The 27,285-nt window shown below is 54.5% G+C and overlaps 14 protein-coding genes across 14 annotated transcripts; 7 read left to right on the top strand and 7 right to left on the bottom strand.

The window, feature by feature from the left end:
• Nucleotides 1-427: 427 nt before the first annotated feature.
• On the bottom strand, nt 428-1,460 carry BDV59DRAFT_193046 (D-aminoacid aminotransferase-like PLP-dependent enzyme; the record flags this gene model as incomplete). The annotated part of the gene is made up of 3 exons (XM_073692150.1): nt 428-559; nt 720-1,332; nt 1,375-1,460. 3 exons carry the CDS (start codon nt 1,458-1,460, stop codon nt 428-430), a joined length of 831 nt encoding a protein of 276 aa, XP_073548319.1.
• A 1,076-nt stretch (nt 1,461-2,536) lies between these two features.
• BDV59DRAFT_177592 (transcription initiation factor IIA subunit gamma) lies at nt 2,537-3,355 on the top strand. The gene is made up of 3 exons (XM_073689638.1): nt 2,537-2,611; nt 2,674-2,821; nt 2,899-3,355. The coding sequence occupies exons 1-3, from the start codon at nt 2,571-2,573 to the stop codon at nt 3,043-3,045; spliced, it is 336 nt and encodes a 111-aa protein (XP_073548318.1). The 5' UTR covers nt 2,537-2,570; the 3' UTR covers nt 3,046-3,355.
• A 787-nt stretch (nt 3,356-4,142) lies between these two features.
• BDV59DRAFT_26784 (uncharacterized protein) lies at nt 4,143-5,694 on the top strand. Its single transcript, XM_073696093.1, has 3 exons — nt 4,143-4,360; nt 4,421-4,466; nt 4,522-5,694. Exons 1-3 carry the CDS (start codon nt 4,216-4,218, stop codon nt 5,396-5,398), a joined length of 1,068 nt encoding a protein of 355 aa, XP_073548317.1. The 5' UTR covers nt 4,143-4,215; the 3' UTR covers nt 5,399-5,694.
• On the bottom strand, nt 5,494-5,886 carry BDV59DRAFT_201738 (uncharacterized protein; the record flags this gene model as incomplete). Its single annotated transcript, XM_073693877.1, has 3 exons — nt 5,494-5,647; nt 5,702-5,757; nt 5,812-5,886. 3 exons carry the CDS (start codon nt 5,884-5,886, stop codon nt 5,494-5,496), a joined length of 285 nt encoding a protein of 94 aa, XP_073548316.1.
• Nucleotides 5,721-6,603, top strand: BDV59DRAFT_26827 (uncharacterized protein). The gene has a single exon (XM_073696096.1). It carries the CDS (start codon nt 6,044-6,046, stop codon nt 6,500-6,502), a length of 459 nt encoding a protein of 152 aa, XP_073548315.1. The 5' UTR covers nt 5,721-6,043; the 3' UTR covers nt 6,503-6,603.
• On the bottom strand, nt 6,604-7,768 carry BDV59DRAFT_26826 (uncharacterized protein). The gene is made up of 2 exons (XM_073696095.1): nt 7,467-7,768; nt 6,604-6,993 (listed from the first exon to the last, which is right to left on the bottom strand). Exons 1-2 carry the CDS (start codon nt 7,670-7,672, stop codon nt 6,705-6,707), a joined length of 495 nt encoding a protein of 164 aa, XP_073548314.1. The 5' UTR covers nt 7,673-7,768; the 3' UTR covers nt 6,604-6,704.
• Nucleotides 7,769-9,877, bottom strand: BDV59DRAFT_26825 (hexokinase family protein). Its single transcript, XM_073696094.1, has 2 exons — nt 9,129-9,877; nt 7,769-9,080 (listed from the first exon to the last, which is right to left on the bottom strand). Exons 1-2 carry the CDS (start codon nt 9,743-9,745, stop codon nt 7,865-7,867), a joined length of 1,833 nt encoding a protein of 610 aa, XP_073548313.1. The 5' UTR covers nt 9,746-9,877; the 3' UTR covers nt 7,769-7,864.
• A 306-nt stretch (nt 9,878-10,183) lies between these two features.
• Nucleotides 10,184-11,925, top strand: BDV59DRAFT_177585 (GILT family protein). Its single transcript, XM_073689637.1, has 2 exons — nt 10,184-11,029; nt 11,083-11,925. The coding sequence occupies exons 1-2, from the start codon at nt 10,767-10,769 to the stop codon at nt 11,573-11,575; spliced, it is 756 nt and encodes a 251-aa protein (XP_073548312.1). The 5' UTR covers nt 10,184-10,766; the 3' UTR covers nt 11,576-11,925.
• Nucleotides 11,868-15,127, top strand: BDV59DRAFT_193043 (putative MFS transporter; the record flags this gene model as incomplete). Its single annotated transcript, XM_073692149.1, has 6 exons — nt 11,868-12,264; nt 12,317-12,736; nt 13,156-13,581; nt 13,649-14,307; nt 14,364-14,435; nt 14,471-15,127. 6 exons carry the CDS (start codon nt 11,868-11,870, stop codon nt 15,125-15,127), a joined length of 2,631 nt encoding a protein of 876 aa, XP_073548311.1.
• A 671-nt stretch (nt 15,128-15,798) lies between these two features.
• On the bottom strand, nt 15,799-17,125 carry BDV59DRAFT_207655 (putative short chain dehydrogenase/oxidoreductase). Its single transcript, XM_073695043.1, has 2 exons — nt 16,597-17,125; nt 15,799-16,528 (listed from the first exon to the last, which is right to left on the bottom strand). The coding sequence occupies exons 1-2, from the start codon at nt 16,880-16,882 to the stop codon at nt 15,849-15,851; spliced, it is 966 nt and encodes a 321-aa protein (XP_073548310.1). The 5' UTR covers nt 16,883-17,125; the 3' UTR covers nt 15,799-15,848.
• Nucleotides 17,126-19,254: 2,129 nt separating this feature from the next.
• Nucleotides 19,255-21,054, bottom strand: BDV59DRAFT_207652 (sugar porter family MFS transporter; the record flags this gene model as incomplete). The annotated part of the gene is made up of 3 exons (XM_073695042.1): nt 19,255-20,359; nt 20,414-20,670; nt 20,755-21,054. 3 exons carry the CDS (start codon nt 21,052-21,054, stop codon nt 19,255-19,257), a joined length of 1,662 nt encoding a protein of 553 aa, XP_073548309.1.
• A 1,204-nt stretch (nt 21,055-22,258) lies between these two features.
• Nucleotides 22,259-23,339, top strand: BDV59DRAFT_201731 (uncharacterized protein; the record flags this gene model as incomplete). Its single annotated transcript, XM_073693876.1, has 4 exons — nt 22,259-22,450; nt 22,502-22,913; nt 22,999-23,148; nt 23,206-23,339. The coding sequence occupies 4 exons, from the start codon at nt 22,259-22,261 to the stop codon at nt 23,337-23,339; spliced, it is 888 nt and encodes a 295-aa protein (XP_073548308.1).
• A 120-nt stretch (nt 23,340-23,459) lies between these two features.
• Nucleotides 23,460-24,948, bottom strand: BDV59DRAFT_177579 (aromatic alcohol reductase). Its single transcript, XM_073689636.1, has 3 exons — nt 24,900-24,948; nt 24,706-24,837; nt 23,460-24,651 (listed from the first exon to the last, which is right to left on the bottom strand). The coding sequence occupies exons 2-3, from the start codon at nt 24,772-24,774 to the stop codon at nt 23,707-23,709; spliced, it is 1,014 nt and encodes a 337-aa protein (XP_073548307.1). The 5' UTR covers nt 24,775-24,837; nt 24,900-24,948; the 3' UTR covers nt 23,460-23,706.
• Nucleotides 24,949-25,587: 639 nt separating this feature from the next.
• Nucleotides 25,588-27,264, top strand: BDV59DRAFT_201729 (MFS transporter; the record flags this gene model as incomplete). Its single annotated transcript, XM_073693875.1, has 1 exon — nt 25,588-27,264. The coding sequence occupies one exon, from the start codon at nt 25,588-25,590 to the stop codon at nt 27,262-27,264; it is 1,677 nt and encodes a 558-aa protein (XP_073548306.1).
• Between the last annotated feature and the right edge of the window lie 21 nt (nt 27,265-27,285).

Genomic DNA, 27,285 nt, shown 5'->3' with positions numbered 1-27,285 from the left:
CTAGAGAACAGGTAGCATCCATTAATACACCCTTTCAGTAGATAAACCACCACACTAAATCTTCCCAATCCGTTCCCTGGGCCTTCTTGTTCATACTTTTTCAGTTCCCTATATCGAGATTCGGCATGAAATACGCCAATTCCTTGGCCTATATTCCCTATTTCTCAAACAGTGACACTGTTCTACAGCAGACTCTAGACAAACCTAGCGAGCGAATACAATTGAGCGATGGCATTCCAGACAAATTACTGTTCCCAATGGCATGGAGGGGAGAGGACCTATTATTTGACGGGTCTCAAGGAGTGAACACAGAATACACTTTGCATCTTGATGCCGGTCATTTAAAAGAGATCAACGAAGCTCGTGCACCCTTTAAATGTAAGATTACCCTGGTCATTTGTTACAAACAGCATTCACAAGCTGCATTTCAACCGCGCGTATGCTTGCACTCTACTCCCCAGTCATGGTCTTCCCGGCCGTACATAATATCCCGAATCCAGGCTTTAATAGCGGCTGTGTATTCACCAATAGTGGCTCCTTCATGGGGACTGTGAGGTCCCTACAGCGGAAGTTAATAGTCGACACCGGACAGACAAAATATGCGGTGCCACAAAGGCTTTCAGTAGCCAACCCTCATCGAGAGCATCCACAATTTCATCCATAGCATACTTCCGCTCCACGACCTCCAGAGGTTCCATCACCACCTTGTTTCCTTCAACCGATAGCATCTCCCTTACCAACTGTAAAATACTCCGCCTAGTGACACCATCGAGAATCATCCTATCATCCAACGGAGCCTTGACCAACTGGAGCTGGCCCTCTCGGGTTCGCCAAACAACAAAAAAGTTGCTCGGTCCACACTCCGTAACCCATCTCTCCTCACCGAACAACCACAAAACCTGGTCATAACCACTTCGGCGGGCCTCCAAAGCCGGCACCAACGCCGGCCCATAGTTACTCCCCACTTTTGCATACCCAAAACCCCCAGGCCACGCTCGGATTGTACCATCCCCACTCGCCATAACCCGCAAGGGTTGCTCGCCCATCTCGGGCATATATGTTGCGATGATGAACAACATGGCTGTATCAGGGGCATGCGGGCCCAACCCTTCATGCATGCCGATCATGGCAGGACGAAGGTACAGAAACGAGCCTGGCTGCGACATTGGCAGAAACTTATCTGCGTCGACCTCCAGCAAGGCTTCGATCAGCGCCACGAACGCATGCGGATCGACGTCTGGGAGGGCGACTCGGGCCACGGAGATGCGCATGCGATGGGCGTTGCAATCCGGGGCGTAATAGACGTACTTTGCCATCATAGCCGCGGTAGGCCTTCAGGCCCTCGAAGCATCCGTGGCGTGGTGCAGAGCCGACGCATTGGGCATGATGGCGAGCGGGCCGTAGGGCTTCAGCTCTGGGGCTTCCCAGCCGGTCGAGGAATGCCAGACGGCGGAGCTCATGTGGTCTGTGCAGAAAGCGCTGGTCTTGCGGATAGGGTCATCTTGCGTAGGGACTTCTTTGGGGTTGTAGTGAGAGTGATTCGGAGGGTAGATGGGTCCAAGGGCGAAGCCATAATTGATTGAATGTCGTTGTATGAGAGTGTAGCATATGAGAGAATGTGTGTGTATGTCAGCAGGGTATTGACAGGAAAGGATTTGCTGACGAGAATTTGTTGCTTTATACTTAAGATTGGCGATGCTCCACTGGTGAAAAGTCCGAAACATATACATACGCCGGTAATAGGCGGTTTTTGCATGCACAGACGGGCTTTATTCCTTCGGCGTAATAGTAATACACCGAATGTAATATTCTGGGCCCATCGTCAGCCTTGCACGATATACTATATAATTATAGGGACTTGTTTATCAACCAAACCATTGTAATGGCTTTGAGAAGAAAGATAGGGAAATAGGATGCGTGGCGATTGTGGAGGTACTTACCAACGTGTAGGCAAATGCAACGAGCTGCCACCTGTATGATCAGATATAACGAAACATATTATTGCGTACACTCCGCTTCATAGTGCTAGGCTTCCCATCTTCATATTCAATTCCGGAGGCGCCGCCGCCTCCAGACATCTGCTCCAGTCTTTCACGGAGTTCTTCATCCGTCTGGGAAATTGACTTGGACGCTTTTGCGTTCTGAGCATTATCAGGCTGTGAATCACTCTTCTGAGTAGCCCCTTTCTTTTGACACTGATCTAATCTACATGTTAGCTTGGAATAGCGCGGCTGGACACTGGACTGACTTTTGTTGGCGTCTAATCGATGTGGCGCGGAAGTTATTATGCGCCGTTGTAGAATGACATTAGGGGGATGTGATGAAGTCTTCCGCGAGCGCTGTAGCAGGATTCGTAATAGCTTCATTTCCAACGGAGACCGAGAAACAATTGAACGAATTGTTGATATCACAACATAAATGGATGCAGATGACGAAAGAGAGACCAGCCCGTCACATGATCAGTGGGGTCTCACGTGATATCTCCCCGCTATCTCCGGACGGAATCGAATCACCCAAACTCTCCACTTCAGCCTCTCCTCTCCCAACTCTCATCCACGCAGCCTGCCACCATGAGCGCCCAAGCGTATTACGAACTCTATCGCGGGAGTAGGTATGGATTTCTCGCGATAGGCTGACACCTCCGTCGGGAAATCCCGTTACTAACGACAGCAGTCTCGGCCTTTCCTTGACCGACACACTGGACGATTTGATCAACGATGGCCGCATCGAGCCTCAACTGGCGATGAAGATCCTCTCGACCTTTGATAGGGTGATTACGGAGGTGCTCGCAGACAAAGTGCGGGCCCGGTTGACCTTCAAGGTTAGATACAGACATGCCTTCCCCCGATTCCCGTTCGGAAGGGGCAGACTTGCTCACATGGAGTGAACAACCAACAGGGCCATTTGGATACGTACCGTTTCTGCGACGAAGTGTGGACTTTTCTCATCAAAGATGTCAACTTCAAGCTGGATAACCAGACGATGGTGACGGCGGATAAGGTCAAGATCGTGAGCTGCAATAGTAAGCGGCCTGGTGAGGCATAGGGTGGGTTTCGGTCACGTTTTCTTGCGGCGTTATCATCGGTTGACAACGACGGCTGGCGTTTGCTTTGCTGGTTTACGGCTGGACATTTCATGGCACTTTGTGGCGTTGGGTCTGATTTTGCGTGCATACCATCATAGTCGCCGTTTCAGTTTAGAATGGTATACCAGAATGTAAGACGGGCTTATGTCCTGGTTGAATGTCTTCGGTAGATCTCAGAACAATATTGCTTCTCATGCCGCCAATAGATGTTATCTGCGCCAGCGCCATGTTCATGGAGGCAAGAAGAAATATGATACTCTTTCGTTATAGGCCGTCTGTCACTTTGTAGGAACTAGATTCCGTATACATGCTCTCAGGTAATTTGGCTAGAGGAAAACAGAGTATGTGCAGTAAGAGCTACCTAGAAGAGGAGGGTCGATTGAGGGGCCGAGTGGAATGCACTGGTCTTAGATAAGTAAATAACTACATGGATAATGTCTCGTGAACTGGAAATATATCTTCGTAGGTAGGCTGATTTATCATCTACCCTTTTCTCGCCTTTTCTCTTCTTCCTTTCTCCTACCTATACTGATTTGACCTTCGTATATCCTTATAGGCGTCCAACTACCATGGCTAAATACACGAGCCAGTAGTTAAGTCTCCCCTTTCGTTCAAGTAGGGTTATAATTCGTCTTGGATGTCAACAAAGATGCTATGTGTGGCCATTCCTGGTCTTCGAATGGCGTATCCAATATATATATATATTAACGACGAATGTCTATAACCATCAGCTTTATTTCTCTTCGCATGCAGCCAACCATCTAATGCAAGGTATTTCTGCCAGATCTCGTCATGTTCAAGGGTCGGATCAGCATTTCTACTATTCATACTTCAAGTAATGTGCCAGCCACAGGAGATTCGTAAGGAAACCTAAAAAAGCTGGCGCATCTACATTCAGAAATTCCATATTACGGGACCTGACATCCTGTTTGCTGCCTGTAGTTTACGTTTTGTTGTAGTAGTCAAGCACTCCCACTATATATATACAGTCAGCCACTGATAAGCCGAGTTGCGGAGGCGGGAGATCTCCCGCTGATCGCAAGCTCAACCTCCCTCCCACCACCACTCTACATCTCCCCATCTCTCTCTCCGCCCACCACCAGCCCACGGACTGACTCAAATCCAACACCATGCCTCGCACCCTCCCCTGGCTCACCAACCCAGCCAGCGACAAAACCCCCAAGAAACTGACCCCGGGAGCCACCGCGCGCAAGAAGAACGATGCCGATGCCGCCGCCACGCCGCGTCCGCGCAACCGCGATTTCTTTCGATCCTGTACGGTGCCTATCCAAGCAACATGTACAACATAGCCTCCGCTAACAAACCCACTCCCAGCGCCAACACCTCCCTCCTCACCAATCCACCGCTGTCCATCAGAAGAGTACATCCCCCCATTCCCAGATGAACACACCCCACCCACTAATGAACGAACGCAGATCGCCGATCGAAGGCCTCGACCACGACGACATCTACATGATGGTCGAAGACGAGTTCTACGCCGTCGCGCAGACCTTCACCCAACATCTCCATTACGCCGAATACGTCCGACGCAAAAAGGAAGCCAAGCGCCAGAACGCCGACGCCATCCGCCAGCTCGCCCGTCCCACCGACGGGGTCACCCCAGTCAGCCCGGACATGATCCGGCGCGATGCGGCCGAGGCGCTTGCCCGGCGGCAGGATTCCGGGCTGGAGCAGATGGCGGGCCGTCGGCCGCGGGTGGACTCCGAGGAGGAGGGAGGCGACGAAGACGACGAAGACGACGACGAGGCGGATGATGCGTTCGCGGGGACGTCGCTGCATGGGTTGATGACGAGCCCGCGCAAGGCGCGCTCGCTGGTTGGGATGCAGGGGGTGCGGTCGACGACGAGGGCGGCGGCGGGGTTTCTACGCGCGGGGACTACGGCTACGACGGGGGAGGAGACGCGGTCGGAGGAGGATGATGATTTGGATGCCCCGCCGAGAGGCACGCCGACGGCGGTGAGGGTGAGGCCCGGCGCGGGCGGTCCGGAGACGAAGACTGGGACGAAGGCCTCGAGTCTGGGGGTTCGTGGCGGGCGGACACCGCCGCCGCAGGCGCAGATACAGACTACCGAGAAACGCAGGGAGCAGGTGGGAGCTAAGAAACGAGGATTGCTTTTTGATGATGAATTCGACCAACTGCCAGAGTTGGGGAGACCGGACAAGGCGGCCCGGCAGAGCGCGAGGCCGCGGTCGATGTCGGGCTCGACGTCTATCGACAAAACAGAGAATGCTCGCAGAAGCGAGGGCTCGAACAGGTCACGGCTCAACGAAGTTCCCACCTTCCTGCTGTAGTCATACACGCTCTTGTGTCGGTTTTTTTGTTTTCTTTTTGTCGGGTGTGGTTTTGGACGCGAGGGCCACTCCCTCGACATCAGGCTTTGGGCAGCCTATTCGTGGTCTGGTAGGGGCTGCATGCCCTTCACGCTGAGTCTGCGCACCTGTGCCCGGATGGTGTCTGCGGCAGACGACGGCGGGTACTCGACGGCTTGGACCATGACGTGCTTCTCCAGGGTGGAACCGCGACTATGCAGGGTCAACGCACTGCGATGGGTTGGTTAGTGGAGGCGTGGCTGGCAGTTGTTGGGGCACACGGACTCATCGTCGCAAAAGAATGAGGGGAGTTCTTCCTTTCGGAAGTTCATAGGGGGACCCTGGGAAGCATGGTATTAGCTGTGCAGTCACGCAAGCCGGAGGCAACGACTCACGATCTCCAACACCCGGTGTGAGTTCCGGCGGAAGGGCGCCTTCACCAGACGGACAAGCTGACGGATGCAGTCCATGGTTGTCGAATGATCGAGGGATTAGGATTAGGTGATTAATATGGTAGGTGATGGTAACGATTGAGAGGGCCGGTCAGTATCTACACTGGGACCGAAGCGGGTATGAAACGAGGCGCAGGAAACAGCACGGAAAAGAGCGCGAGAAGTCTATGAACGAATGACGCGGCTGACAGCAAAACGAAAGACGAGGGAACAGGAAGGAAAAGAAAGAAAGAAGGACGATGCTCTATGGCCAGAGATGGAGTGCAGTAGAGAACGAGCCAGGAATCCGGGACAGGAAGCTCTATATACTCGCCCGGCGGGAGGGGAGCATAATAGACGGAAAGGCAAAAAAGTGGACAGAATCACCGGTGCAACTAATGAATGCCACTTTACCAGATCGACGAATTCTGTGACACGCAAAGGCAAGCTGACAGAGGCTCTGGAATGGACGACTTATGTGACACATTCTTCTGGCAGTCGTCCCTGGCAGACGGGGGTATGGGTCGTGAACTCTGCTGTTTACCCCTTGTTCGGTTGCAGTCGCGAGCGGTTGCCAGTCAGCTCTTGCATTGAATTTGAGCCGGATGCGCAGGCTCCCAGTGCAGTGGATCAGACGTCCGCGGTCGTCGATTAACTTCGTGAGCATAAGCCCGGTGTTAGCATGGCGCTGGCTGTGCAGGACGAGGACGAGCAACATCCGGCTTCACGTCCCCATCCCCGTCCAGAATGTATCCCTGGACGGCGTGGACAGCGTCCAACACCCGGTCCGATACATTAAATCCAATACCAATCGTACAATGCCGTCCACGCGACAGAAACAAACAATCCCACCGTGCTCAACCGACCATTCCATGACCGAAAGGACACCAGAATCCCGTAGCTAGGCAAAGACGTCGCACGAGATACCGATCGGACCACTGCCTCAGACACATTTCAAACCGAACCAACCGTCGAATTTTCCATGTCTCTCTGCGCCGGCCCACCACAGATACGGGCGCGTAACCGCCCCGTCGTCGATAAAGTAGGTCCGATAATCCGCGGTTCCCTTGCATCGGGAACAATGCTAACGCCCACTCGGCATTCCACCGAGTCCTCGACGCCCTCGTCCACCCAGTGGATTCATCCCTGCGTGCGGTGCCTGTCCAGGTCGCACCCGCAGTGATTGGCGCATCGGGATTCTTTCCACGCCGCGTGTCTCCAGAAACCCAGTCGACCGGCTCATGCCCGGGCGACTCGAGTCTAGGGGTGGGCGCACCGCCCTGGGCATGGCATTTAAGTCCCCTCTTGGCCTCCTTTTCGACGGTCGTCTAGGGGCTGAATGCCTTTTCGAGGGGAACTAACTTGACTTGGGCGTGACGTCGATGGGAGAGTCCGCTGGTGGGTGCGCTCTGTCCGTGCTACCGACTGATCGAGTATAGGAGCCAGTTTTCGGACTTTGCTTTTCCTCCTCGGTTCGGTCCTGTCTCGTCCCATATGGGTGGGACTGTCTTGGATTTTGAATCGCTGTTCCATACGTAGGCTGCGCCCATGGCCTGGTGGTTCCGTTGGCAAGTACAAATGTCTCGAGTCCGCCTGCGGGTGCAATCACTGTGCTCCCTCCTCTTTGAGTCTGCCCGGACTTGTGATTTAACCTACCTTCTACCACTTCCATTGCGGTCGATTCCGTCGCTCGGACATTACTGGACACAGACGGTATATTGTCTCGAATCAGCCCACCCGCAAAATGCCATGTACATGTTACCAACAACAATAAAGACGTGCTCCGTGGCGATTGGTGTAGTCCAAGACTCGGCAACATCAGCATCTAATGCATATCTCAGACAGAAAAGCTAAACAGACATATTCAACGCATATAAGCACAAAACACTAAATCAAACCGTAGGACGCCTTCGGCTGAAACCCTCTATTTCCTGAAGACAAGAAACTCCCAACCAAAGTCAACAGAAGCCAAAATCATCATCACGTCAATCTTAAATCATGTCCGAGCTGTCCCCAACTATGCATTTCCCACCATCCCAGCCAAAACCCCAGCCCCGATGACCCCGCCGTCAGAGGCCTCCCGCAGGAACACGGACTTGCCGCTTTTCTGGGGCCCCGTCCGCATGATCAGTCGGTCAATGAACTGCTGGCAAATGTCCTTGAAGTTGGGATAGTGCTGGATGATGCCGCCGGTGTACGCGACGACCAGCTCCTCCGGGCCAGATTGCCAGTCCGCCGGGGTCGGCGTGGGCGAGAGCACGGGGACGATCGGGCCCTGCGAGGCTCTGCTTCCGTCGGGGACCGGCGTCCGCTGGGCTGGGGCGTCGCCGTTCCGCTGCGGGGAGGCAGCGTTCGACTGTTCCGGGGAATTCTCGCTGCTCTCGACTTTGAGCTCGATTTCTTTCGCGCACGCGAGAAGCCCGACGACCGCCGCGGCGATCAGCCCCGCGGACCGTCGTTGCACGGTGCGCGCGATCTGGCGAAAGGCGCCGGCGGAGGCGGCATCCCAGGACCAGGGGCCGTCTTTGGGCGGCGACAGCGATCGGTTGAGTTCGTCGGCGACTTCCTGGTCGGATCGGGCCCGGGCGATGTGGTCGGAGACGTACGTCGTTGTGAGGGCGTACGCCTCCCGGAGGGTCGCGGGCAACGCTTCGGTCGGCACGCGGGCGACGCTCGTGAGGTAGTCGAGGAGAATGAGGCGGATGAGCTCGCCGATGTAGCGACCGCCGGTCAGGTACTCGAAGGGCTGGAAGCCGGGGCGTGCGCAGGCTCGGTCCAGCTCGATATCCCACTTGGTGATGAGGTTGAGTTCGTGGAGCGGGGGCGCGGCCCCTGCGATGGTCCATTCGGTGTTGACGATCGTCTCCTCGGCGCTGGCGTCTCTCGACCGGACATGTTCCGCCTTGGACTGGTGCAGGGAACTGAGTTTCATCGGGATGGTGGCATTACAGCCGGTCCCGACAATGATGCCCATGGCGACGCGGCTGTTGGGGAGGGACTTGACGGCGTATGCGAGGGAGACCAGGGTGGCGACCGTGTCGTTGGTGATGGCGGAGATCTTGAGCTTGGGCAACGCGAACAGTTTCCGGCGTTTGCTGGAGGGCTCTTCCTCGTCCGGCCGTCGCGTGTGTTTCTCGTAGCCGGTCAGGAGGATCTTGCGAAGATTGAGGTCGGATGTGATGGCGAAGCCTTTGCCCATGGGCATCAGGGTGGCTTCCGCCAGGGATTCTTGCCTGGATCGCTGTTAGTGCTGCGCCCTGGATGCGCGGGTGGTCACTCACATGATGGGAAAACTGAAGGTGATGCCCATCTCCAATTCCTCGGGGACGCTGCCTTTGGTCGCGTCCGACGACAAGCTCTCGGCCACCACCTCCGCGATACAGTCCCCGATCCACGCGAACAGGTCCTCCGCCTGGTCCATCTTGAGATGTTCCTGGATGGGCCACGCCCTCTCCAATGTGCGTCGCACGCGCTGTCGCTGCGCCTTGCGAATGGTATCGCGGGATCGTTCCGTGGCGTCGGTCGAGGGGGGATCGGATTCATCGGCATCCCCGAGCAGCTCGATGAACGCGACGCGCAAGTTGCTGCCGCCGACATCGATGGCGAGGTAGCGGCCGGTCTCGAGACCGGAGGGTAGATGGGTGACGGGGGTGGGGAGAAACTGTTCTTCGGAATGCAGGGCGAGCGAGCGGTACACGGTGGAAAAGCGACGGGCCAGTTTGTAGAGGGTGGCTTCGTCGGGGGCGAGGGGGGAGAGAAAGTCGTCGAGGAGGCGCTGGCGCTCGAGAAACGCTCGTTGGGCGGGATCCAGCTCCAGGGGGTCCTCCTCGTCCTCATCGATGAGGTCGTCGAGCTCCTCCTTAGTCTTGGGAACTTCCGCCATGTCCGGGGACGCCATGCCGCGGGGGCTTTGTCAGGCAACCACGGGACCGGTAGGGGGAAAATGGAACAGCGCCGGGCTCCCCGGTCGAAGGCACGCCAGGTGTAATGGGTATAAGTCGGAGAACGGAGGGAGCCGGGATGGCGTCCGGAGGATTGTGCGATCGTCCCGGGGAATGTGTATATGTAAAACCGGTGTCGGTGGGGAATGGCGACGGGGCGGATGGGAGGATAAGTGAGCTAGATCATGGCAGAGGTTAGTGTGGTTCTGGAATGCCACAACGCTATTGCAAAGGATGCAGTGACGCGTGTCTGCAGGAGGATCGGGGGACCAACAAAGTTACGGATGCGACGAGGTGGAGGAGGAGATGGAGGAGATGGAGGAGATGGGCGAGGAGGATGGAAGGGGGAGGAGGGTAGGGAGATGAGCGGTTGAGAGGAGGAGAGAGGAGAGTGTAGAGGAAGAAGAGAGAGGAAGAAGAGAGGAAGGAGAGGAAGGAGCGAGAGAGAGATGATGGCGATAATGCGACCATCGGCTCGGACGATGTGACGCTGGCTGCTCCTCCACCAGAGCCCAATGCCACGGCCGACTACCACCTAATCAATTCTGTATCTCTCTAGTCGATAGGACTACGCAGGTATTTCTTACTCGGTCCCTCTGGTAGTGACTCTATATCTCTGCATCTACCATAGGATCGACTCGGGAGTAATAGCTGGCGGATGGTCTTCTATGTACTCGTCCGATGTACAGCTCTAGTTTAGTCTCCGAAGTCGGCGTGCGTCGACTCTGGACTCCCACGTCCCATCGATCAGTCTATTCAGTCGATGCGACGAAACAGACGATACCAACGATAACCATGAGCATCCCCTATGGAGCAGATGATGATCTTTTATACTCCAACTCATGTGTAACGTGGGTGGAATGCGCCTGCTGCATCCGGTAATCTCCCCACATCCCGTGCTTTCCCCAGAATCGAATCGCCTCTTGTTTACTCCTTCCTGCTTCTCGTCATCATCGTCATCATCCCCAAACGCTCATCATGAAGCTCGTTCCGTCTACTCCCCACCCCATCGCCATCCCCGTAGTCCTGCTCCTCTCCCTCTCCCTCGTTCCCGCTCAAGCGTCCGAGGACCATGCCCAGCAGCCCATAGGCGACTACCCGGACCATGGAGAGCCCGTCCCGCTGGAGGCTCATATCATGAGCAAATGTCCCGATGCGCGGGACTGTCTGCGGACGTTGATCGTCCCCACGATGGAACAAGTCAGCGACAAGGTCGACTTCCATCTGTCCTTCATCGCAAAGTGAGTCATCTCGCCACTCCAGACATCCCACCTCGCATTGACCCGTTCCGTAGCATCTCCGACAAGTCGTCGGATATCACCTGCATGCATGGCCCGGAGGAATGCATAGGCGACTCTCTCATTCTCTGTGCGGAGAATCTCCCCTTCAAGCCAGACGACGCCTCGGATCCCATCCGCATGCCAACCATCCGCTCGCTCGGATTTGCCAATTGTCTCCTGAGCACCTACCAGAAAGTCCCCGCCCAGCCATTGGTGCAGGACTGCGCCGCAGAGCATGGGATTGACTTTGATGCCTTGAACGCCTGCGCCAGCCGGCAGGAGGATGACCCCAAACGGGGAGAGCTCAGCGGGCTGGCCCTATTGCGGGAGAGCGCTGTCCACAACGCCAGACTGGGGATCAAGACCAGCTGCACGGTCCGGCTGGATGAGAAGCTGTGGTGTGTCCACGACGATGGCGTCTGGAGAGATTGTGCAAAGGGAGCAGACGGCAGTACGGTGCCGGTTCTGGTGGAGGAGGTGAAGAGGCTGTGGCAAGAGAGGAATTAGCCATTTTGCTTCTGTTTATGGATCGATTCTAGTGTACGACTTACCAACCCCCGTAATTTGGCATGAATAATTGATATCTTTCGGTTCGTCTCATCTCTATCATCGTCAGTGGCTGGCGTGCCGATATTGCATGCATATCTTTGTTCACTAGACCTCACAGATTCACTCGCAATCTGCAATCGGGTCGTGGAACAGAGTCCCATCGACCGTCTATCCTCACCCTACCTCGTGCCCCTCTGCAATACAACCACCCTCTTCCCTCCATCGCTCATCCCTATTCTCAGCCACAACCATGGCGTCCCCCTGGATCCCAAACCATGATACCGACAACCCTCCCGCCAACGAAAGGAAGACCGACGACATCGTCCGTCGCTACGGCAAGATCACCTACCCGAACCTCATGCTTCATGGTCTCCTCAACGACCCGGAACAGTCAAAGCTCCTCTTCGATGCCCTCCAGCGTCAGATCAGCTTGGTGAAATGTCGCTCGCAAACCTGGGAGGACGGTCAAATCACCATCTACGACAAGGCCCTCCTCGCCCTCACCAGCTCCGGCGACAACCTCACCAACATCGGAGCTCTCGAGCTGTACCTGACTGAGTATCTCGGCATCGTGCCCATCGCACCCGTCGCCCACAACGATCACATCGGATCGAGTCACCTCAAGCTGCAGCATGCGCTCACCAAAGGTACCTTCCCCCGGAGCCACCTCCGCCGGTCGACATCAGCTGACAATCACAGCGGCATCTGCTTCGGAGCCCCGTCCACGCGAAGAAAGCACTGTCCCCACCAACGAAAGCCATCCCGCAGCGGACGATTCCACCAACGACAGACTCCAGAACCGCGTCGAGAGACTCCTGTCCGTCTACCACCAGGCTCGGGACGAGTACTCCGATGCGATGCGTCGCGACGGCATGGTGAACATTGCGGTGGCTCGCTTTCTGCGCGACAGCGCCGAAAACGCCCTGCGGTACATGCTCAGCAACGGGCTGGGGGACCACGCCGCCATCTCCGAGCTGGAACGCGTCTTTGCGCAGGCCCGCGACAAGGCTGCTGAGCTGCTGGGAGGCCGCACTCGCCATTTCGACCCGGGACGTCCCAAGCGTCGTCATCGGAGAAGAACTCGGCGGGTGATTGACTCATATCGGCCTGGGGATGAAGGTACTTGAACTAGTTGAAGCGTTTGCTTCGTGCGATCCACCACAGATGTAACGCGTGCCGGTGCGCTGGATAGACATCTCTCGTTGACGCGGTCGTCATGCCTCCAGCTGTCAGCGAGAACTGGATGTGGACCATTGCGAGATACAAACTGCATCTCCATGTTCTATACAGATAGTCATGTGGTTGCAAGAGAACGTCATCAATTGAGCCTTAATGCAGCATGAACTACCAAAAAGAAACATTATTGCACATATTAATATTATCTCCCGCCATATCCAATCGTGAAGCTACTCCGTACACATGATGTTAGTGCGGATGTCGGCCTGGGTGGCACGTGCGGCCCCATTATTTCCCCTTATCGACCCAATCTGGATCATTCTGCATCCTCGACTTCATCGCCAAAAGACAATCATGGAAAGCCAATCATGATAGCGTCATAAGGTCGGTACTCTTCAATCTAGTAGAGGGGACAGCTTCACCAATAATGGCCTCCCTGCGGCCTCAGCCGACCGAACCGGCTTTATCGTGCTCGAGCACAGGCTCATCCTCAACACGATATACTCCGGTCTCAGACAGTTCACAAGAGGAAAATGACCGATCCAGCTCCAGCCGCCCCGCGGCCGGCTCCCTGCGAATCCAGACGGATTTCAGTGAGGCCCATGACCGGGACTCCGATGATGACAGCCAGGACGGCTATCAGGATGGGGATTCTCCGAGGAGCCACACCCGAGCGAGTTTTCCGAAGTATACGGCGATCGAAGAAAGAGACCTCGTGAAGAAGTTTGATCGCAAACTCGTCCCTTTCTTGGCTCTCTTATACATGCTCTCGTTTCTGGATAGATCCAGTTAGTCCAATTCTCCAGATCCCCCTCGTCGGCTTGGTGCCACCACCGGAACTGACCAGCTCGACAGACATTGGGAACGCGAAAATCGCAGGTCTCATGAGCGACCTGCGTCTATCTTCGTTGCAATATGAATGGCTCCTTACCGCATTCTACATCACTTACATCCTCTTTGAGTGGATGACCTTGCTCTATCGCCTGGTGCCCCCGCATATTTACATCGCGATTTGTGTCTCTGGATGGGGGCTGGTCGCCTCCTTTCAATCGTTGGTTACCACTTTCGGGGGCCTTGTCACGCTCAGGGCCCTCCTGGGGATCACAGAAGCGGCATTCGGACCCGGCGTGCCGTTTTACCTATCGCTTTTCTACAAGCGCGAAGAGCTGGCCTTTCGAAACGGCCTGTTCGTCTCGGCGGCCCCGCTGGCTTCGTCCTTCGCCAGTAGTCTTGCCTGGGTGATTGTCAAGATCAGCAAAGACGGCCCAATCGCCCCCTGGCGCACTCTCTTCCTGGTAGAAGGGTTCCCGAGCGTGATCGTCGCGGTTTTTGCGTGGATGTTGATCCCCGACAGCCCGGGGCGCGCATGGTTTCTCTCGCCTCGCCAGCGACTGGTGGCCGAGCTGAGAATGGAAGAGCCGAAGCCTGAGTATCATGAGCAACAACCGACGAGGAAGTTCAACTGGCGGGAGGTCGCAAGCACCCTGGCCGACCCTAAATCCTACATCACAGCTGTAAGGACCCCGCCCACCGCATCCGCCTATCCTGTTCGGTCTCTGACAGCATCCAGTTCATGTTCTTCAGCTGCAACGTGGCGTTCAGTTCGATGCCCGTCTTCCTCCCCACCATCATCGAAGAGTGCGTCTCTACCGGCCCCGCGTGACATCGCGCAGCTAGGAGCTAACACCCCAACACAGCATGGGATACTCCTCCCTCTCCGCGCAGGCGCTCTCCGCACCGCCCTACCTCGTAGCCTTCACAGTCGTGCTACTCACCGCATGCCTCTCAGACCGCGGCAGATCCCGGAGTCCGTACCTGATCGCCCACGCCCTGCTCGCCTCGCTCGCCTACCTGGTCATCGCCCTAGCCGGGGAATACCACTCGCGCCTCCCAGAGACCGCCCACCGACTCCTCCGCTATCTGGCCGTGTACCCAGCAACGTCCGGCTTCTTCTCCGCCATCACGCTGATCATGACGTGGACGATGGACAACCGCGTCGCAAAGGAAGGCAAAGGAACCAGCATCGCCATTTTAAACGTCATCGGCCAGTGCGGCCCCCTCCTCGGCACGAAACTATATCCTCGCAGCGACGGGCCGTACTATGTGCGCGGCATGGGGGTGTGCTCGCTCTTCATGCTGCTGGTTGCGGTCCTCGCCCTCGTGCTGCGGTTGCTGTTGCGGCGCGCGAACCGTATCGCGCAGGACGTGGGTGACGAGATCGAAATGGTCTTTCGCGGCGCTGCCGGCGGCGACGAACGTGAAGGACTCATGGGTCGCGGTCATCCTGGTACTGGGCAGGAGCCGGACGCGGAAAAGTTCGTGTATATCGTGTAGAGGCCGTGGATTATGCATGATACCTCACGCTTGACCAGATCGTGGACAATGCAGTGATAGCCCATTGGCTTCGGGGGCAATACTCACGAGGAGTGCTTCCCGCATATAACCTGACCGTGTTGTGTCTTCGGTCACCTTTCGCGACCGCCCTCATGGCCTCCCAGCATGACCGAGGAGGATATGAGCGGGTTCGATCGGTTGCAAGTGATGTGTGGGCAGGCGGGCATTGCGTTCTCCGTAGACAGTCCGCAGTTTCTAGCGACGATTCGCCATTTCTGGTGGTATGCGTGAGTTGAAGATACATTGTGGAAGCGAGCCGTGCGACACCATACTGAGGAAGATATCTACTCTTGAAGAATCTTGAAATCTACTTGGCTTGTCAGAGCTAAAGCTGGCTGGAGCCCAGTCTGGGAGTTTCTTCTCGATATCCATAAATATTAAAGCGGAAAGAAAAAGCATGTAGAAGAAATATCGTACAGACAACCCAACTCCCACGCACAAAGAAAAAAAAAATCCCATGTTTTCCGAGACGTTATTAGAACCATGCAAAATCGTAGGCGCCTTCGAATGCAATCAATAACCAGGCGCGCTCAAACGTTCAACGGACGGCGCTATGTATATATTAAGGGATGCATCCCCATAGTACGGGTTCCCAGCCCATCATGCTTTCTATAACCGTATTCGTCATGTCGTTGGCTTCAGCCTTCGATAGAAAACCCCTCTACCAGGCGGTGTGTCCACCGTCAATGAGCAGCTGACTGCCAGTCATGAAGCTGCTCGCATCGCTGAGGGCGAAGAGCGCCGCCCCGCGGAACTCCTCGGGATACGCCAGCCGGCCGAGCATGTTCTCCGCCTCCCAGACAGCCCGAGACGCCGGGTTCTGCTGGAAGACCGACTCGACCATGGGGGTGACGATGTGGCCGGGGCACAGGCTGTTGACGCGGATGCCGTGGCGGCCCCATTCCATGGCCAGGCTGCGGGCCAGCTGCATGACGGCCGCCTTGGACGAGTTGTAGACGGGCGAGGTCATGCCCTTGTTGGCGATGACGCCGCTCATGCTGGCCACCAGCAGGATCGACCCCTTCTGCTGGTAGTTGAACATCTGGCGGGCCGCGGCGGTCGCCGAGTTGAACACCCCGTTGTAGTTGATCTGCATCACCTCGTTCAGGGCCACCTGCGAGTGCTCCAGCGCGCTCTGCAGGTGGTTGATGCCCGCGGCGGCGACCATCCCATCCAGCCGCTTGTGCTGCGCCGCGATCTCCGCGAACGTCGCGTTCACCTCGGCGTCATCGCGCACGTCGATCTTGTAGTACTCCAGCGTGCCGCCGTACTCATTCTCGGCGTGTTCCTTGGCGGCCAGGAAATCAGGGTGGGGGGTGTCGAGGCGGTCCAAGCAGTACACTGCAAAACGTTGTTAGAACTCAAAGGGATCGTTGAACTGGGTGCGGATAGGTAGAGATGGGAAGTACCTTTGGCGCCGGCCTCCATCAACGCTTCGGCCATGGCAAGGCCCAGGCCTCGTCCGCCGCCGGTAATGGCATATACCCGGTCAGCCAGGTCGAATTCCTTGAAGCGGTGGCCGTTCTTCTGCTCCGGCTTCATTGGGGGGATTCTAGTCTGGATATGATGGGGGCCATTGGGGCTAGCAGTCGTGGAGAAGGCAAATTGCGAGGAAAGCGGGTGGAAGACGGAGGAGCATGGGCGTTGCCACGACCGAGCTGCGTGGAACAGCGACCGGGACAGAGTAGAACGCATGGCTACGAGGAGGGTTGAGGAGGTAGGGTTATGAGGGTGATTAAAGATTAAGTATGGTGGGAGAGGAGGGAGGGGAGAAGATATAGAGAATGTAGAGAAGAGGAAGCGAAGGAGTCAAGTTACCACGATGCAGTATGGTCAGTCGATCGATTCAATCCTCTACGTAGGAGAGCAGACCTGGGGTTTATAGTCCTGGGGAGCAGGGTCAAAAGCATATCTGGCCAGCCGAAAGCGAACATGTAGTTGTTGCACAAAACAACCGAAACAGGGAGCAATGGAAAAATTCAGGAAGTCCGCGTGATGGCCTTGATGGGTCCGCGAGCTGTTCTAGAGCAGCATCCTCCATGACTTCAAGGACCCAGACCACCTCATCGCCCGGGAACATCCACGGCAAAGGGGGCTTGTCCATGCAAGAGCTCTGCCCCATAGAAGCTTGCCACAGGGAGAAAAGTGGGGGAAAGGAGCCATGGGTGCATAACACCACGCAGCGGCAGTTCGAAGTGGGAGTTGCGCAACATCGTGACTATTATTGCTCGGTGGGAGGTAGTCGCTGAGAACGGCAAGACAGCTTGATCATTTGACCCGGCGATCACTCATTTCTGGAATGGCCCACAGGCGAACGGGATTCCCGAGTATGGGGAGGCCGAGTTGCTGGGTCAGAATCCTTTGAGCTCCCAACGTGTGCTGCGTCGTAGGACCATAGCGGTCAGAAAAAAACTGGAGAATACTTGAAGAGTTCCATCTCAATAGGCGGATATACAGCCGCCGCATGCTGGTCATCTCCAGTATCTCATTGCGAGGGTACAGTTGTCTCGCCAATGCTTTGGAATTCCTCCCCAGAGCTCCCCCCGGCATCTGCCCCGGAGCTCCTGCGGAACGGGAATCCTCCAATCATAGTCTCGGCATCGCGAATGGTGGTGTAATCCACCCTCGCAGGGTACACTAATCCTGCAGGTGGTTTAGAGGGATGGAAGATAAGGCCTGGATCGTCCTTACGTCTCCGGACCCAGAGTAATCAAGGTCATCCACCCTTCTAGATTTTCACGATCCCCACACTTTGCATGTTAAAATAGCAACTTTGCATGGGGTGGCTCATCTGAATGTCGGTGAATTGAAATCCTCCGCGGGGATGCAGCGGATGGTCCGGTGCTGGCAGTGCCTTAATTTTCTTTTTCTTTCCTTTCTTTTGTCGCATATCCCAAAAAAAAAATTCCATCTCCTCTCTATGCCCGACTGATTTTCCTTGATTCCGCTCCTGTAACCCCTAGTCTCATGGGGGCGTAGTGTCTTAGTGGAGAATCTCTTCCGGGGTAACAGTACTTTTGCCACATTGCGTTGAAGCTTCCGAAAAATGACATCCCGAGAAAGCCATGGCTGAGCCGATCGATGACCGAGTATGTGCGATCGGAGCATTCCAGAAAAGATTCCTGGAGATCTGCCAAGGCGACCAGGTGCCAACCTCTCCCTTCTTCCGTCTCCCCGGCTGGGATGTCAATTTTGCGAGGCCCCTTGCACCCCCGTACTTTGGGGGGTCCGGGGGTAGGGGCCGGTCTTGAGCGTCCTTGCAGGACATTCATTCCTGTAATAAGCAAAATCAATATGATTCCATGATCAGTGGCGAATATCGTATCGAGTCTCTCTGTCAGACGGACTCTTGGCAAGTAGGATCAGATTCTGGAAGATCGAGTAGAATTAAACTATCCCCGGAAAGAGTTTAGAGGCGTCGTCGTGTCGTGGAGTGCCCGATCAGGCAAGCCGTGATAAGACCCTGGATCATGTGCGGGTTCAGATTTTTCGTCCAGCATAATGCAGTTTATGTCTCCGATTAATCATCAGCTGAGAAGCTCCTGCGTCGAGGGGCGAGGTTGATTCATCATCACCTCCTGTCATCTGACCGATTGATGAATGCAACCTGCATGTGGGCAGGAATGGGAGGTTGGACAAGCATGTAGCTCACTTGAAATGGTCCTTTTGATGATCAAAAGTACACGAATCATAGAATCGATGGATTTTTCGGGGGCGCTCATTCAGGCCCTTGCGACGCCTCCAGCAATCGGAGAAGATTTCCGAGTGTTAGAAAGATTCTAGCGATTGGTATCGTTCCCAGAAGAATTTTGCGCGCAATAGGACGATCCAACGAGTCAATGGCAATGATCCGTCGAGGGAGGGTTACCAGATCGGGAGAAAAATGAAGCTTTTGCGGAAGTGGCCCAAGCTCCTTTATCGGTCACGGGATCGCCTACATGGTACTACAGCTTATTTGGAGCGAAATGCCTTTACACAAAGATATTGATGCATCACGTTAAATTGCCAAGAACGAAAGTAAACTATTTAGGAAAATCCACTAATCGTACAATGTAATAATATACTCATCAAACCACTGCACCTCTCTCGTTGCTAGCCAAATCGGGGTGCCCGCTCGGATCGATATGAGACGCCGATGGCTCTTGTTTCTCGTGCCCCAGGGCTGTCTCAGGGAACACGTACCTGGAACTTTTCCATGGCGGCACCTTCATGACGTACATGGTGTCGATTTCTTCCAATGTGCGACCTCGGCCTTCAATGACGGCAACATATACAAGACCAGCCGCGAGGAAAAGGCACCCTGCAAAAACATACCCCAGGCGGAAATCAATAGCGCTGGTGATGAAAGGTGTGAAGAAGGCCAGGAGAAAGTTCCACAGCCAGTTAGACGCAGTTGCAAGGGACATCGCACGCGCTCGGTACTCTGACGGATATAGCTCGGCTATAATGGTCCACACCATGGGACCCCAGGTGCTAGCAAACCCGAGAATGAAGAGGCATGCAAAGACAACCATAACAACTCCCGGGGTCTTGGTCAATTCGGGATGCTCCTTATCAAGCAGAAAGTGGCCAACAGACGCGAATACCATGAAACAGACAAACATCCATAGCGCTCCCGCTATGAGTGAACGACGTCGGCCGTAGTTCTCAATCAGGTACAAACCCAAGAACGTGGTGCCAAAATTAACTCCACCGAGAATCATCTGGGTGACATAGCTGTTTTCTATACCGGCGCCCTTGAAGATCGTGGTGCCGTAGTAGAAGAAGTAATTCGCTCCCGTGAGTTGTTGCAGGGCTTGTAGAGCGACCCCAACAGCCACTCGATAGGCCATGCGAGGCGCTCTGAACAGATGAACCCAAGTGACCTGGCCCCGTGCTTGTTCTTCTTCATATTTCTGCCGAATCTCGTCGAACTCTATCTTGAGTGCGCGATGGTTTTTAGGGACTCCGTACATCTTGGAGATGGTTGAAATGGCGTGATCAACTTTCCCATGCCTGTAGTCGTACCTGGGGCTTTCAGGGAAGAACACCATCCCGCCACCCAAAATAATAGCCCAAAGATAGGTGATTCCCATGGGAATGCGCCATGACCCAGTGTCATTCCGGTCCTCTGTCCCAAAGTTGATGCAATTGGCAACAAAGATACCCAATGTAATGAATAATTGATAAGTGCTTTTCGATCGTCAATTCATTCCTTGGTCAATATAGTGCTTGCGAAGTCCTTACCTGACCAACGAACCCCGAATATGCCTGGGGCCGGATTCCGCCTGGTACATTGGCACCAGTAGTGAAAGAGCACCTACCCCAAGACCGGCGACCCATCGGCCCATGGCTACCTGATACCACTTCCCGGAGGGAGATGAGATCTGAATAGTTATTCCAACACAGAGCATAAGACACCACCATGTGATGGACCATTTTCGACCGATGCGATCGGCTATTGGAGCGGCAATGAGCGCACCAATTAAGGTGCCAACAGACAGCTTAGAACAGTCAGAACTTATGAGTATAAAAACATGGAGTCTGCGAGCGGACGGAAGGAACAGATGTTTGTAGAAGGCACGTACTAAAGCAACGATGAGGCCCGATCGAGCATTCGAGAAGTAGTACGTCCCATCATCAGCGAGCTGGCCATATCGTTGTAGGAAGTCCTTCATTTCCAAAAACCCAGATATCTGACCAGTATCGTAGCCGAAGCAGAACCCTCCCATAGATACAAATATACCCATCACAAAAGACCGCCAAGTCAAGAGAGGTATGCGCGAGTCCACTACCGCCTCTCCGGTAGGCGCTATTTGATCCTGAGAGCTTCGCTCGCTCACAGGAGGCGCATTCTGCAAATGGGTGCTTCGTTTCCAGCTAGGCATCTTCAAGGGCGACATTTTTACGATGGGAAATATTGCAATTCAATTGTCAAGAATGGTATTGGTGGAATCCTTTCGGATGAACACTCGGGAAACGTTTCCTGGTTCTCCTTTATATACAGGGTGTATAGCTTAAAACGATGAGTTGAACCGTTATGTGGTGATTCATGACGACAGTCACATGGACATAATATTCTGGTAGACACGCGAGTACCGAATAGAGTGTCTCGTGCATTACCCCAGGCGAAGCCTCGACTTGGGGGCAATTCCTTGTTCCAGAGTGTCAGCCCTTTGTTGGGTGTTTGGAGACCCCGCATGGTTCCCTTGGGTCAAATTCAGCCACCACCATCATATGGGTATGGCAATATACCGAAAGGTATAGGTAAACCATGGTAGTGCGGCTTGTTTCCTTGAGCTTCTAGCTGTGGCCACACCAGTGCTCAGTTTGACAGCTTGCATTTCAATAGGGATTCTAGACGTCAATCCCAGATTATCTGGGCCCAATTTCCATCGCGCTTTATACTTTTAATGGTATGAAACATGCGACAGTGATGCACCTAGGTATGGACCTATGTCATCACTGTCCAGGTGGCTAACAAATGACACTTATCGGTGTCCGTTCTGCTAACACAAAACGTTTCATCGCATTGTACAAGCAATCGTTTTCTCAACTCCTCATTTTTACCTATCCATCATCCAATACATTGCTCTTAATAGCTAAATGGCCTCCAGGCAGCCAGCTCTCCGGATAAAGTGGCCAAATACTGTCATTACCAGACGCAAACATTTCGAACAATTGGGCTGAATAGAAGCGCGACTGTGGACAGAACATGCATATTAGCTACCTGTACCCCATCCAGTCGGCTCTACAGACCTTCCAGCAATATTTTTGATACTGCCAAGCTCTGACTGGGTCCTTGGCAGCCGCTTGGTGTTTTATCGTGAACCCGGAGTTCTCCCCCATCACCTCCGTTGGTGGAAAATTCAGCTTTGGAGTCTCAGGATCAGGCACGTAAAACGCGCTTGCAGTATTTGCAATTGGCAGCCATAGTGACACTGATACTTCCCTCCTGATGGGTAATCACCCGTTGTATATATACCTACTCCGTAGGTCCGCAATACTCTAATACATGCAATGCTATCATATCTTAATATATATTCACACCTATCCTTGATTTTTTCCACACTGCCCTAGATCCTCCACACGATGCAACCCTTCTATACCCTTGCCGTGTTCCAGCTGCTGGCCAGTTTTGGACTGGCATTTCCATTGCACCAGCAACAGGACACACCGTTCCCCAACACTCTCATTACTCGCTCCCCTATGGTGGGTTCAATGAAGCGCGCAAACGTAACGACCTGGAGTCCCCCGTCGGATCTGGTGACTCCTCTCAGCGAAGTATTTTGCCTGGTCACATACGTGGATGTTCCTATCTGACCATGGAGATAGGTCTGGGAACAAGAGATGTCGACATATAGCGATCCACTGGGCTTCACGAACTACGGATATGACCAAGTCATGGCAGGAAAGGGAAAAATTAATTACTGCGTGCGCTGGGACTCGACGGAAACAGTCACGGAAGTGCAGCGACAAAGTATCGAAACGGCAGTGCGTCGGTCATTCAACAAGTGGATCGCCGCGCTGGCCGGGTTCGACGGGTTTCCATACAGCTCGGTGGATGTTAATGTTGTTGGGTGGGCGGTCCGGGATAAGTCGCTCCTCCAGGGGGATACTTCAGGGATCGACATCTACACTGTCACAGACGCTGATGGAATCCCCGAGTGCGATCCCTCCTGTGGGAGGTTCTTCCATCAAGATGGGGACTATAGCAGCTGTGCCGCTGGAGTAGACCGTCATTATGGTGCGTATAGTTGATTTTCCCTTCCTCTTACTATTTCCGTAACATTCGTCTATTATGTCTATGATGTGTGCTGATACCTACCTAGATCAAAGCCTCTGGCTGACGGATGGCTTTGAAGGTGGCGCAGGTGGTGATTGGGGCCAGCGTGTTGGACAGGAATACTTCATGGAGAACCTTAACACGGATAATATTCATATTGTGCTGCATGAAATGGGCCATACATTTGCCCTCGATGGTATGTTCAATCTATCCTTTCCGAAATAGTGACTAATTCGGGTGATTGATGAACTAGACTTTTATGACTGGACTCCCTCAGGCGTGTCGAGCTTTATCATGCTGGCTGGTAGCGCAACGGAAATCACTGCCTTTGATGAGTGGATGGCTCGTGACTGGTGGCGTCATTTAAAATCGCGATATGACCTTTAGGTGGTCATGAAGAGCACTACTATAATGTAGCGATTTAGTTAGATATGCTCTATCAAGGGGCATACGTGGATTTTACTGCTGCCGATCCTAAAAAACCACATTATCGTTTTTTCTGGCCCCTGAAGCTGACTCCCATATACTAACATACTAATTCTCCTGATACACGCAGTGACATAATTATCTATTGAGATTCCATTTGTATAGGACCTCAAAATTTATCCCTTCCTGAGAATTCTAAGAACTCTACCAATAAGTCACGTCTGCTTAAAAGCAAGTTCGAATTTTCAATTCAAATTTCATTTCTCTTTCTTTTCCTTTTCTAATCGTGTCAAAAGCCCTACATCCGCACAGGTCTGTAGATGCTGTTCTATGACGCCATACGCTCAGGACGACTCTGCAGTTCCTTGACCAGGTCTATCCCAGCTTGGGTAGCCCCATCCAAGCTCTCCTCTGGCAAACCAAGCAGCTCATTCTGTGCCTTTGCCGAGCAGTCACTCGGATCCTCAGGGTAAAATCCTCTCGCGTAGAGCAGCTTACCAAAACCAGCCATGTTACCACTCATGACCATGGCGAGGCCATCTTGGTATCGCTTCTTGGTATCCTCATGGGTAATCGTCCAGTCAGCGTCACTTGTGCCCGTAACACGCTTGACGCTCTCGAATATCTCGTTTTGGCTGACCACAAAGCTCTTGATGTATACGGCCTTGTTCAGCCACCCAGACACAGTAAGACTCTTGTCGTTTTCGTCGTCAGGCAGGTGCTTGAGACTCAGCACCTTGGCCACGGCGCGCCCAACCTGCGACAGGGTTGATAACGAGTTCTTGGTGTTGCCATCGTCGTAGATGGTGAGAGACCGCTTGTCAAAGTCGAACCCGAAGCGCGCCTCGCCGCCCGCTAGGCTGTAATCGTACCAAAACCCACAGCACACTGTGATCCACTTCATGCCGAGCCGCTCAATCTCGTCCCTGTGAGCCTTGGCCACGGGCCCTAGCTTGATGTCCTCTCCGAGTTTGATCTGCTCAATGTCGCCAGCGTAGCTGTTGGGCATGACGTAGGGCACACCAGCCTTGGCGGCGGCCTGGACGAGCTTGCTGTGGGTGTCCCGGGGCGCGGTGGGGGCCATTGTGATGATGAAGAATTGTTGGCCCTGGAGGGCAGCGACAATGCTGGCCTCGTCATCGTAGTTGACTCGGGCAACGCGGACTCCCTCGGGGAGCTTGTTGCTGCTACCTTCGCGCGAGAGAGCCGTAACTGTGTGTTTTCCGGTTTTGATGAGAGCATTGACGAGGTGGGATCCAACAGTGCCTCCGGCCTACGGGCGTTTGTTAGTTTCGGTGTATGTGGTGCTGCTGGGGGCTATACGTACACCGACAACAGCGACTCTCTCAATGGCGTTTTTGAAGCCGGCGGGCTGGTTTTTGGCGTATTCGGGCATTTTGGCTTGTGTGAATATTAATTGTTTCGATCGCGGTCAAGAGTGGTCGTCGAGGAATGATGGCTATTGTCGCCGTGTGAGCTTCAACTTGTTTGTATGTGGGAATTCCTCCATGGAGCAGAGACCTCCTGTCCATTTATACATTTCAGAACCGCACGTCTAATCCAGTCTTCATTTCAGCCTAGTCGTACATGGTCGGAGTGGGAAACTCCGAGCAACGAACTATTCTCCGACCGGTCCATCGGCCGCCGCAGCCGCACATGCGGCCCCATTGTCCCCCACTGGCACTGCCCGCCGGCGGCCCGTCTGCGTAACTCCGCAATAGCCGCACCGCACCGCACCGCACTCCACCGCACCAGATCCGGCGTTAAGGCATATATGCCCCCAACGTTGAAGGCGTTAAGACAGTATGACCGAACAGTACGTCTATGGTGTCCTGACCTGGTTAGTAATCGCCATGGGGCTAAGAAAAAGCCTTAAAGCTTGTGCAGACGCTCAGCCTCGCAAATCTAATTATATACTCTGTGGCAGCTAAAGCCTTAGGACTTGGGCGGACGCACAGCCTCGCAGATCTACATATTTCCTTTGTGGCATCTAAGCCTTACGACCTGTGCAGGCGCTCAGCCTCGCCGATCTGGATATTTACTCTGGCAGCTCGTCGACGCATAGATCCAAAGCACAAAATCGTCAACGCCATCATCATACCAGCCGAACAGATCCTATACGAGTGGTGTTACTAGTTCGGCTAACACGTCCATTAACCCTCAGTTGTGCTTGGTAAACAACAAAATTGTCTTCTCAAGCAAAGTAAATATGCCGTTGGGCGAGGCCTCCTCTTCAACACTGGTGCAGACATCCTCGCATGATGAGTATTATCTGGCCCACGACAACACCACCGAAGGCCAACCTCTGGTCCACGACAACACCACCGAAGGTCAGCCTCTGGTCCACCACAGCACCACCGACGGCCACCAGCCGGAAGCCTTTGACTTCAAGGTCGAACGGCCCCAGTCCATCGCCGGCGAAGTGCTCTTCGTCGCGGTCATCTGCTCCTCCCAGCTCCTCACCCAGGCCGGTCTTGCCCTCAGCATTGTGCCCCAACGCAGTATTGGTCGCTCGTTCGGCATCGAGGACCAGCCTGGTCAACTAAGCTGGTTCTCCGCGGGATATTCCCTCACCGTCGGCACCTTCATCCTAATCGCAGGCCGCTTTGGCGATGTCTTCGGCCACAAGTCCTTCTTCGTTGGCGGCTACGCCTGGTTCGCTTTCTGGTCTGCCCTCGCTGGCGGCACTGTCTACAGTGGCCATGGCTTCTTCATCTTCTGCCGCACCATGCAGGGCATCGGCCCGGCTTTCTTGCTGCCCAACGCCATAGCCATCCTCGGCCGCTGCTACGACCCGGGACGTCGCCAGAACATGATCTTCAGTCTGTTCGGTGCAACTGCTCCCGGAGGCTTCCTGCTCGGCGCCGTTTTCTCCAGCCTTCTGTCCCAGTTTGCTGGGTGGCCTTGGGCCTATTGGGTCCTGTCTTTCACGTGCCTTTCGCTGGCCATCCTGGGCGTCGTGGCCATTCCCGCAACCCCCGTGCCGAGCAACTCAAAAAAACCTGGAGGTCCCAGTATCTGGCAGCGTGTCGACATCTACGGCTCCATCACCGGCGTGGCCGCTCTGGTGCTCTTCAACTTCGCCTGGAACCAAGGCCCCGTGGTCGGCTGGCAGACACCTTACACCTACTTCATCATGATTATCGGTATCCTCATCTTTGGGGTCTTCGTCCTCGTCGAGAAGAGGGTAAGCCTGCACCCTTTGATCCCATTCGGCGTCCTGCGAATGGAAGCCCTCTTCACTCTAGCCTGCATCAGCGCCGGCTGGTCCAGCTTCGGTATCGTCGTCTACTACACCTGGAATATTCTCGAGGTGCTGAGGGGCCAAACCCCTCTGCTCAATTCCGCCCAATTCACCCCCGTCGCCATAAGCGGGCTATGTGCCGCGCTTACCACGGGTCTAGCCCTGACTCACTTTCGCACGTCGACCGTGATGCTCATTGCCATGACCTTCTTCCTCATCGGAGGCATCATCTTCGCGACTATGCCAGTTCACCAGATATACTGGGCGCAGACTTTCGTGGGTCTCATCGTCCTGCCTTTGGGTATGGACATGTCATTCCCCGCAGGCACCATAATCTTAAGTCGGGCTGTCCCCCGGCAGCACCAGGGCCTCGCCGCGTCGCTGGTCAACACCTTTGTCAACTACTCCATCTCCCTGGGGCTCGGGCTTGCAGGTACGGTGGAGGGACAGGTCAATGATGGCGGGAAGGACATACTACAGGGATACCGGGGCGCGTTATACATGGCTGTCGGTCTCTCAGGCTTGGGTGTAGCCGTGGCTCTGGTTTTCTGTTTTGTGGAGCGGCGTCAGGCCAAGATATCGGAAAAGGAGGGGCAGCCAGAGAGCCAAACGGAGAGCCAAAGGCGGGACGAGATCGTTTAGATAACCTCATGTATGGTAAGT

This window comes from Aspergillus ambiguus (assembly GCF_047715705.1).
Source record: "Aspergillus ambiguus strain CBS 117.58 unplaced genomic scaffold BDV59scaffold_14, whole genome shotgun sequence".
In the NCBI taxonomy this organism is placed as follows: domain Eukaryota; kingdom Fungi; phylum Ascomycota; class Eurotiomycetes; order Eurotiales; family Aspergillaceae; genus Aspergillus; species Aspergillus ambiguus.
This window is presented reverse-complemented; position numbering and strand designations above follow the sequence as displayed.

Coding starts and splice junctions, on each gene's coding strand:
- BDV59DRAFT_177592 (XM_073689638.1), top strand. CDS start 2,571: ATGAGCGCCCAAGCGTATTACGAACTCTATCGCGGGAGTAG. Junction 2,612..2,673: donor GAACTCTATCGCGGGAGTAG/GTATGGATTTCT, acceptor TAACGACAGCAG/TCTCGGCCTTTCCTTGACCG. Junction 2,822..2,898: donor GGGCCCGGTTGACCTTCAAG/GTTAGATACAGA, acceptor AACAACCAACAG/GGCCATTTGGATACGTACCG.
- BDV59DRAFT_26784 (XM_073696093.1), top strand. CDS start 4,216: ATGCCTCGCACCCTCCCCTGGCTCACCAACCCAGCCAGCGACAAAACC. Junction 4,361..4,420: donor CCGCGATTTCTTTCGATCCT/GTACGGTGCCTA, acceptor ACCCACTCCCAG/CGCCAACACCTCCCTCCTCA. Junction 4,467..4,521: donor CACCGCTGTCCATCAGAAGA/GTACATCCCCCC, acceptor GAACGAACGCAG/ATCGCCGATCGAAGGCCTCG.
- BDV59DRAFT_26827 (XM_073696096.1), top strand. CDS start 6,044: ATGACGCGGCTGACAGCAAAACGAAAGACGAGGGAACAGGAAGGAAAA.
- BDV59DRAFT_26826 (XM_073696095.1), bottom strand. CDS start 7,672: ATGCTGATGTTGCCGAGTCTTGGACTACACCAATCGCCACGGAGCACG. Junction 6,994..7,466: donor TCCGGGCAGACTCAAAGAGG/AGGGAGCACAGT, acceptor CACCGCACGCAG/GGATGAATCCACTGGGTGGA.
- BDV59DRAFT_26825 (XM_073696094.1), bottom strand. CDS start 9,745: ATGGCGTCCCCGGACATGGCGGAAGTTCCCAAGACTAAGGAGGAGCTC. Junction 9,081..9,128: donor ACCTTCAGTTTTCCCATCAT/GTGAGTGACCAC, acceptor ACAGCGATCCAG/GCAAGAATCCCTGGCGGAAG.
- BDV59DRAFT_177585 (XM_073689637.1), top strand. CDS start 10,767: ATGAAGCTCGTTCCGTCTACTCCCCACCCCATCGCCATCCCCGTAGTC. Junction 11,030..11,082: donor CATCTGTCCTTCATCGCAAA/GTGAGTCATCTC, acceptor CCCGTTCCGTAG/CATCTCCGACAAGTCGTCGG.
- BDV59DRAFT_207655 (XM_073695043.1), bottom strand. CDS start 16,882: ATGCGTTCTACTCTGTCCCGGTCGCTGTTCCACGCAGCTCGGTCGTGG. Junction 16,529..16,596: donor GATGGAGGCCGGCGCCAAAG/GTACTTCCCATC, acceptor AACGTTTTGCAG/TGTACTGCTTGGACCGCCTC.
- BDV59DRAFT_177579 (XM_073689636.1), bottom strand. CDS start 24,774: ATGCCCGAATACGCCAAAAACCAGCCCGCCGGCTTCAAAAACGCCATT. Junction 24,652..24,705: donor AGAGAGTCGCTGTTGTCGGT/GTACGTATAGCC, acceptor AAACGCCCGTAG/GCCGGAGGCACTGTTGGATC.